This window comes from Salvia miltiorrhiza, unplaced genomic scaffold, assembly GCF_028751815.1.
Source record: "Salvia miltiorrhiza cultivar Shanhuang (shh) unplaced genomic scaffold, IMPLAD_Smil_shh original_scaffold_259, whole genome shotgun sequence".
In the NCBI taxonomy this organism is placed as follows: Eukaryota; Viridiplantae; Streptophyta; class Magnoliopsida; order Lamiales; family Lamiaceae; genus Salvia; species Salvia miltiorrhiza.
The window spans coordinates 446,867-455,936 of NW_026651511.1; the positions used below are offsets into that span (position 1 = coordinate 446,867).

Here is a 9,070-nt window from a genome sequence, read left to right on the forward strand (position 1 = left end):
GAAGAGGAGGCGTGTGTGGCGCGTCCTGCGGACGCGCCGTTTTTTTTTTTAAAAAAAAATCTAAATTCGTTAATTTTTTCAAAAAATGACCGTTTAAATTTATGTTTTTTTTTTTTTTTAAAATGGACCGTTGCCTCCAACGGCCGAATTTCAATTTTTTCCTTTTTTTTTATTTCCCTTTTATCTATATATATCACCACTCTTTTTCATTCATTTCACATCTCCACATCAAAAAATCATCTCCACATCAAAACAATTTCTAAAAAAAGTGTCTTCCTCCTCATCAAGCCACGAGGACGAGCGACGTGCTGAAGAATTTTCCAATCTTGTACAACAATTTAACCAAATTATTCAGGATATTGGTGATCCAGAAGAGCAACCTCGTCGTCGCCGACGAGGAGCGCGGAAGAAGGCTTTCATTCGTCGGGACCGTGAAGCCGGCGCTGTACGTTTGCACGCGGATTACTTTGATGAAAATCCGGTCTACCCCGACAACATCTTTCGCCGCCGTTTTCGGATGCGTCGTGCGTTGTTTTTGCGCATCGTTAATGTCGTCGCCTCCGATCCATACTTCCAACAACGCACGGATGCAACTGGAAGGCCCGGCTTCACGCCATTGCAAAAATGCACTGTCGCTGTTCGTATGCTAGCTAACGGTGGGGCAGCGAACCAATACGACGAGTATCTCCGGATTGCAGAGTCCACATCGTTGGAGTGCTTGCGGAGATTCAGTCATGCCATTATTCAACTCTTCGGCGCGGAGTATTTGAGGAGGCCGACTTCCGCTGACTGCCAACGGCTTATAGCAATGCACGAAGCGAAGCACGGCTTCCCGGGAATGCTAGGGAGCCTTGATTGCATGCATTGGGCGTGGAAGAATTGTCCAACGGCATGGCAAGGCGCATACACTCGCGGCGATCAGGGGGAACCGACCATCATCCTCGAAGCCGTCGCCTCGCAAGATCTATGGATCTGGCATGCTTTCTTTGGGACTCCTGGTTCGAACAACGACATCAACGTGCTCAACAACTCGACGTTGTTCAACGATCGACTACAAGGAATGGGGGTGCCAGTCACATATGAAGTCAACAACTCCTACTACACAAGTGGGTACTACTTGACTGACGGCATCTATCCCAATTGGCCTGTATTCGTGAAGAGTCCTACACATCCGACGGATCCGAAGGGAAAGAGGTTCAAATTGATGCAGGAAGCGGCTCGCAAGGATATTGAACGAGCCTTCGGCGTCCTTCAAGCTCGTTGGGCAATCGTCAAAGGCCCAGCGCGTCTTTGGAGTAAGGAGGCGATGAGCGACATCATGTTCACGTGCATCATTTTGCACAACATGATCATCGAAGACGAAGGCGAGCAAGCAACGCAGTGGGAAGAAGACGCCGACGAAGCTTCGAGTAGCGCCGCATCTCAACCTCATGTCGGTGCTCCGCCGGATTTTCGTGCATTTATTGCACGACAAGCATCCATGCGAGACGCGGAGATGCATGCTCGCCTCACTTTGGACTTGAAGGAGCACATTTGGTCTCGTTTTGGTCCGATTGAGTCCTAGAAAATTAGTGTAATTTTTATTTTTTTATTGTATTTAAATTATGTCTTTAAATTATTGTAATGTTTAATTTTATTTTTAATGAAATTGGAAATTTTAAAATAAAAGTGTAGAAATATGAATTTTGTGGAAATGAGGATTTAAGCACCCACCTAAGACACAATGCATTGGAGAGGGGTGTGTCTTAGGTGGGGCCCACTCCTAAGACACCCCTCTAAGACACCACCATTGTGGATGCTCTAAAAGATTTTTAGATAATGTGTTAAGTAAAATGAGTGGTTATAGTTAAATTGATTGTAGGGGCTTAAGCCATGTCCCAAAATAGAAGTGATATTTTCTCGTTAGGCGGACGTAAATGAAAAATATGATACTTTCTTATGGAACGAAGGGAATATTATAATAAATGGGTGAACACATAATAATAAAAATAAATTACATTAAATTCATTTACTAGGATACAATGTCACTATTATAAGAAAATAGTATTATATATTATGATTTATGTTTTAAAAAAATATAAAGTGGTCACAGTAAAAGAGAATATTTGCGAATGTTTTTATGATAACAATACGTGGATCCATTTTGTTAAATTGATTAATCATTTTTTTAAAATTAACAAATATTTAAATAATTATAAGTTAATAAGTCAAAAAACTGACGAGCAATTAAATAAAAAAATATAAAATATGAAGGAACATCGCTAAAATGATTAGAATAATATAATACATTAGTTACATTCTTTGATTATATCATAAAAATACAAGTTAATGAAAACATCATAACAATTGTAAATTTAAAATAAAAATTAAAAAATATAAATGAATGACTATATATAATTGTGAGAATAATGTCATACGTGTAATCCTATTTATTTTAAATTGATTTTTTTGAAATGGAGACAATGGCACTATTATAAGTAGATAGTATTATATATTAGTATGATTTATGTGAAGCAGAAAGCTACAAAGTTGTCACATTACAATGGAATATTTACAAATATTTTTAAGATTATAATATGCTGATCCATTTTTATTGAATTGAATAATTATTTTCTTAAATTGATAAATATTAAAATAATTATAATTTAATAAGTTAAAAAATTAAGAGCAACTAAATAAAAAAATATATAAAATATGAAGGAATAGCAAAAATGGTTAGAATAATTTCATGTGTTAGTTACATTCTCTGATTATTTCATAAAAGTACAAGTTAATGAAAAAATCATAACAATTGTGAAATTAATATAAAAATTAAAAAATACAAATAAATGACTATAATATAATCATACGTTGAGCACGTCGATCGATAACTACTAAAAATACACTACATGAAAATATATCATAATAAATTAACGAACTTAAAAAATAAAAAATTAAAACATAAATGAATGACTATAACTATGAAAATAATGTCACAGATTCAACACATCAATCGAAAACTCAATAACAATGTATTGCTAATAATAGTGCTCCCTCCGTCTCACAAAAACATGAACATTTGCAAATGACACAAGTTTCAAGAACCGTTAGATAAAAATATATTGTGAGTGAAAAAATGAGTCACACTTTATAAAAAGTAGAGATGAAAAGTAAAGGGTTTTGGTATGGTAGTGTACAAAAATAGAAATATTCATGTTTTTGTGAGACACCCCAAAACGGCAAAATGTTCATATTTATGTGAGACGGATGGAGTATTATATATGGATCAAGTATGATTTATGTATAGAAGAAAGGCATAAAGTTGTTACATTACAAGAGAATATTTGCGAATGTTTTTAAGATAATAATATGTGGATTCATTTTTATTGAACTGATTAATTATTTGTTTAAATTAATAAATACTAAAATAATTATAAGTTAATAAGTCAAAAAATTACGTGCAATTAAATAAAAAGTACTACTAAAATATGAGTGAATAACAAAAATGGTTAGAATAATATCATACATCATTTACATTCTCTGATTATTTCATAAAAATACAAGTTAATGAAAAAATCATAACAAATTAGTCAAATTAAAATAAAAAATTTAAAATATAAATGAATGACTGTAATTGTGATAATAATGTTATACGTTGAGCACATCGATCGATAACTCAATAAAAATATACTATATGATAATATATCAAAATAAAACCAAACATAAAAGAAATTAAATTACTTTAGTAGTGAAAATAATGTCATACACTGACACATTGGTTGATTACTAACTGAAATTATACTATCAGACATTACATTATAATAAATTAGTGAACTTGAAATAAAAAAATATAAAATAAAAGGGATTGCTAAAATGGTTTGAATAATATCATACATTAACTACTTTATTTGATTATAAATCATAAAAGTATAGATTAATGAATAAATCAATATTTACTCAATAAATTATATTGTAATAAACTTAATGAACTCAAAATTAAATATATAAAATAGAAAATAATTACTATAATTGTGAAAATAAATTAATAAAAATATTTAAATACAAAAAACAAAAAAAAATGGAAAGGAAAAACAAAACAAAAATGAAAACGAAAATGGAAATGAAAATATTTGTACTTTACATAAAAAAAAAATAAAAATAAAAAAATCGTTTTATATCAATTTGTAAAATAAAGTGATCATATATAAGTAGATAGGATCTTGATTAGTGGCCATATCAATATTTTGTTTCCAAATTTGTTGCAGTAATAAAAGGAAAAGAATCTTTAGAAATTTTCCAATTTTAATTGAGGGTAATTTAGTTATTATAATAATTCAAATTAGGTAATAAATTTTTAAGGGTATTATGTGTGCACATACTATGTGTATTTAGCAGTACTCAATAATTTAAAGTGAATCGACAAATCACGCTAACGAATAATTTTATAAAATTAGGGAATATTGTTTGATGCTATATATAGTAACCAATTATCAATTCATCAATGGCCGCTTTTCCTTGATTAATGGAATTTGTATAGTGGGCAGAATTAATTTAGTGGGCAGAATTAATTCCATTAATTTAGTGGGCAAATTTGTGGGCAGAATTAATGAAATTAATGGAATTTGTATATGTTTTTTGAAAGAATGGGTCGCAGAATTGAGCATAATTCAATTCAGAATATTAATTGCATATTTTAAAAAATCAATTAAGTTATAAATTGCATATTCAGACTATCAATATTTAATGATTTTATTAAGTTATACTTTTATTTTTATAGGAAATGGAACGTTGTGAATCTTCATCTGCTTCAATTGCATCTATTCGTGGAGCAAATGTAGAAGTTGATGCCAATGTAGAAGTTGAAACAAATTTTGAAGAATACGTTTGTGATCCCGGATTAAAGCGACCAATTGAGGAATTTGATATTGCTATTCGAGATCAAATACGCAGAGAGTATTTGTCTATGGGTCCTTGTCAACTAGTTGGGCATAACTATCCGAAGACTCAATTCGGCAATCAATTAAGAAGTTTTCAAGATGTATGGTATCAAAAGTTTGTGTGGTTAGAGTACAGTGTAGCAAAAGATGCTTGCTTTTGCTTTTGGTGTTATCTATTCAAGCCTGAAGATAAATCAAGTCGGTATAGAACAGATGTATTCACCAAGACGGGGTTTACCAATTGGAAGAAGGCATTAATTAAATTTGTGGAGCATGTTGGAGATGCGGATAGTTGTCACAACAATGCAAGAATACAAGTTGAAGCATTTAAAGATCAAAGACATAGTGTGGCAAATATGTTTAGATCAAATGCTCGTGAGTTGGATGTTGCTTATCGCACTCGCTTGACGGCTTCATTGGATGTGACTCATTTTCTATTGAAGCAGGGATTGCCTTTTCGTGGACATGATGAGTCAACTACTTCTTTAAATCGAGGTAATTTTCTTGAGTTGCTTCAATGGTATAGTGATCATAATGATGTTGTTTCCAAAGTTTTGGGTTCAAATGCTCCTGGTAATAATCAAATGAATTCCCCACAAATTCAAAAATATTTAGCACGTGCTTGTGCTTTAGAGGTTACACTTGCTATAATCAATGATATTGGGGATAAAGTGTTTACCATGTTGGTTGATGAGGCTCGAGATGTTTCATTGAAAGAGCAAATGGGAGTTGTTTTAAGATATGCGAATGATAAAGGATGTGTAGTTGAAAGATATATTGGAATTGTGCATGTTGTTGACACTTGTTCACATTCTTTGGAAGATGCTCTTAGTGCTTTATTTGTGAAACATGGTTTATCACTATCAAAATTAAGGGGTCAAGGATATGATGGAGCTTCAAACATGAGAGGTGAGTTCAATGGGTTGAAAGCCTTAATATTGGAAGAAAATCCTTATGCTATGTACATTCATTGCTTTTCACATCAACTTCAGTTAATTGTTGTTGATGTTGCTAAGAGTATCATGGCTGTGAATGACTTTTTTAGCTATGTTTCCATGATAGTGAATACGACTGGAGCATCTTGCAAAAGAAAAGATCAACTTAGAATGTTAGAACATGAGAGATTGGTCAAAGAACTCAATGATGAAGTAAGGATGACTGGAAGAGGCCTAAATCAGGAGACTAGTTTGGCAAGACCTGGAGATACTCGATGGGGTTCACATTATTTTACTTTGCTTCGTTTATGTGCTATGTGGCCTTCAGTTGAGAAAGTGTTGGAGAATATACGTGATGATACCACTAGCTCTGAGGTTAGAAGTACTGCAAGAGGTTTGCTTGGAAAGATGAATACTTATGAGTTTGTCTTTGTGATGCACTTGATGAAATATTTGTTAGGAATGACAAATGAGTTGTCATTTGCCTTACAAAGAAAGGATCAAAATATTGTGCAAGCCATGTCTCTTATTGATACAGTGAAAGCTCAATTACATGACTTCAGAAACACTGGTTGGGAGATAGTTTGTGATAAAGTAAATAGTTTTTGTAAGGTGAATGCCATTTCTTTGATTGATATGGAGGACACTATAACTCAACCTGGTTATAAAAGGCAGAGCATCACCAATGATCATTATTATCGTGTGGAGATTTTTACTGAGGTATTTGTTTTAATATTTAATTCATTTTATTTATATGAATTTTTCATATCTTAATAATAAGTTGTTATTTATTCTTGCAATGTTAGGTTGTTGATTTAATCATACAAGAGATGAATAATCGTTTTTCTGAAGCTAGCACCGATCTACTTAGGTGCATGGCATGTCTTGATCCGATAAATTTTTTCTCTCAATTCGACATTAATCAACTCATGCATTTCACTACTTGGTATCCTGAAGACTTCTCGATAGGTGATTATTTATATTTTTTATAATTATTTCGTAATGTCTTATTAATGTGCACTTTTAACAGGTGATTGTTTATGTCTTCAACAACAACTCCGTAATTTCATAGCATTTGTGCGCCATCATCCTCGCTTTTCTACGATCACTGATTTGGGAAGTTTTGCTCAAGAAATGGTTCAAAGTGGCAATCATTTAATTTTTCAATTGGTTTATCGAATGATTGAGTTGACATTGGTTTTACCTGTTGCCACTGCTTCTGTTGAAAGAGCATTTTCTGCAATGAAAATTGTCAAAAGTGATTTGTGAAATCGTATGCAGGACGAGTGGATGAATGACAATTTGATCGTGTACATTGTAAATGATATTTTCTCAACGATTGATAACGAGAAGATATTGCAACGTTTTCAATCGATGAGTACTCGTCGCAATCAGTTGTCATCGCTTTCTCAAACAGAAACAAGTAGCTCACCAAGTATTTATTCTTAGGTTATTTGTAATGTATTGAAACTTTTTTAGTTATGTTATTTGGAATGTATTAGAACTATATTATCTATGAAAATGTCGTTATTATTATTATTATTATATTTGTATTTTAGTAAAAAATGTCTAAAATGTATTGAATGCCCCCAAAAAAAAAATTCGGGGCCATTGCCCCCGAACCCCCGTAACAGTTCAGCCCCCCCCCTCCCCCAAAAAAAATCCTGGCTCCGCCACTAGAGCCGCTCCAATGAGACCCCCTAATTTTAGTGAGATCTAGGGCACGATATAATACGTATATTTTATCAATCATATGGCTGATATTGTATCTAAAGGTAGATTTTCTTTCACAGGGTTCGAATCCTGGAGGGAGCATAATATTTTAAATTTTGTTATTCATCAGTATATACTGCATTGTTCATTACTCCCTTCGTCCGCCAAAATTATGTAAAATTGCTTGGGCACGGGATTTAATAAAATTGGTGATGATTTTGATATAGTGGAGAAAGGGTCCCACCACTTTGTGAGATGTGTGGTTGAGATTGAATTTTGAGTGGGTTCTTTGTAAATAAAGAGTGTTAGTAAGGATAAAATATTAAAGAGGATGGTGGGACCATTGCCATAAAAGGAAAGTGACATAATCTTGGCGGACGCCAAATATAGTAATTTTTACATAATCTTGGCGGACGGAGGGAGTAGTATATAGTGCCTTGTTCATCAGTATATATGTATTATTCATTACCAATTTTTTAAATTTTATTTTTTATCAGTATATACATCTTGTTCATTAGATATACGTCTTGTTCATTAGTATTATATGTCTTATTCATTGTTGATTAGTATATATATATATATATATATATATATATATATATATATATATATAATTTAGAAGATAGGGAAAATCTGACTACAATCTCTCGCAATAAATGACATATGCCCATTTTTTAACACTTTGGACCTTTTTTAGACAATATATCACGAGCTTGACATCTAACAACCAACTAATTGTGGATGCTAGCCAATTGTATAACACAAATACTCATAGTCGGCCGTTGAGAAGGTTCTCTCTCGCAATAGTAAGAATCTCCCGAATGTCATCCGGGAGGAAGAGTCTATCGTCCTGAGAAGACGCCATGATCCTTGCAGTAAAGAGGGAATCCGTGTAAATCTCGATTGGGCCGATCTCCTCCTCAACTGACAATATAATAACTTTTTTTTTTTTTTTTTTTTGATCGGTCAAAGTCATGTTAGATGTTAGTAGTTAGTTCCCCATCGACTCCAAGAACCACCTTATCTCTCCATTCACCAAACTCCACCTTATATCTCCAATCACCAATTCGTTCCCAAGAGGGATCGAACCCGGGTCACTTCACTTAAGTGAGGACCCGGTGGCCAGTGGGCTAAGCCCCCTGGTTGACAATATAATAACTTGAACCACTGCCATGAGGCCCATGACTTCAGCAATCGAGGTGTTAGTCGACGGACCTGTGGGCTTAGCCATTGCCACTTGCACCTTGCCGTTATGGTCCTGGATTATGACCTGTGGGCTTAGCCATTGCCACTTGCACCATAACTGTAACGACCCGACTTCCCAAGGCAAGAAGAAATAGGAAAAATAATGGAAAGTCCTAATCAAGCGAAATAAACTTGACAATCTACCCGTCAAATTGGGTATTCATAATCCAAAGAGATAAAATGAAAGGCATTAAAAGATGCCAGTCATATGATGATAATCACACTCAGGATCGCATAAGTTTAGTTTCGTGACTCTGATCA

At 33.6% G+C, this 9,070-nt stretch overlaps 2 protein-coding genes across 2 annotated transcripts; both read left to right on the forward strand.

The window, feature by feature from the left end:
• Positions 1 to 517: 517 nt before the first annotated feature.
• On the forward strand, positions 518 to 1,564 carry LOC131003702 (protein ALP1-like). Its single transcript, XM_057930248.1, has one exon. It carries the CDS (start codon positions 518 to 520, stop codon positions 1,562 to 1,564), a length of 1,047 nt encoding a protein of 348 aa, XP_057786231.1.
• A 3,195-nt stretch (positions 1,565 to 4,759) lies between these two features.
• LOC131003703 (uncharacterized) lies at positions 4,760 to 7,120 on the forward strand. Its single transcript, XM_057930249.1, has 3 exons — positions 4,760 to 6,571; positions 6,658 to 6,820; positions 6,882 to 7,120. Exons 1-3 carry the CDS (start codon positions 4,760 to 4,762, stop codon positions 7,118 to 7,120), a joined length of 2,214 nt encoding a protein of 737 aa, XP_057786232.1.
• The last annotated feature ends 1,950 nt before the right edge of the window (positions 7,121 to 9,070 follow it).

Coding starts and splice junctions, on each gene's coding strand:
- LOC131003702 (XM_057930248.1), top strand. CDS start 518: ATGCGTCGTGCGTTGTTTTTGCGCATCGTTAATGTCGTCGCCTCCGAT.
- LOC131003703 (XM_057930249.1), top strand. CDS start 4,760: ATGGAACGTTGTGAATCTTCATCTGCTTCAATTGCATCTATTCGTGGA. Junction 6,572..6,657: donor GTGTGGAGATTTTTACTGAG/GTATTTGTTTTA, acceptor TTGCAATGTTAG/GTTGTTGATTTAATCATACA. Junction 6,821..6,881: donor TCCTGAAGACTTCTCGATAG/GTGATTATTTAT, acceptor CACTTTTAACAG/GTGATTGTTTATGTCTTCAA.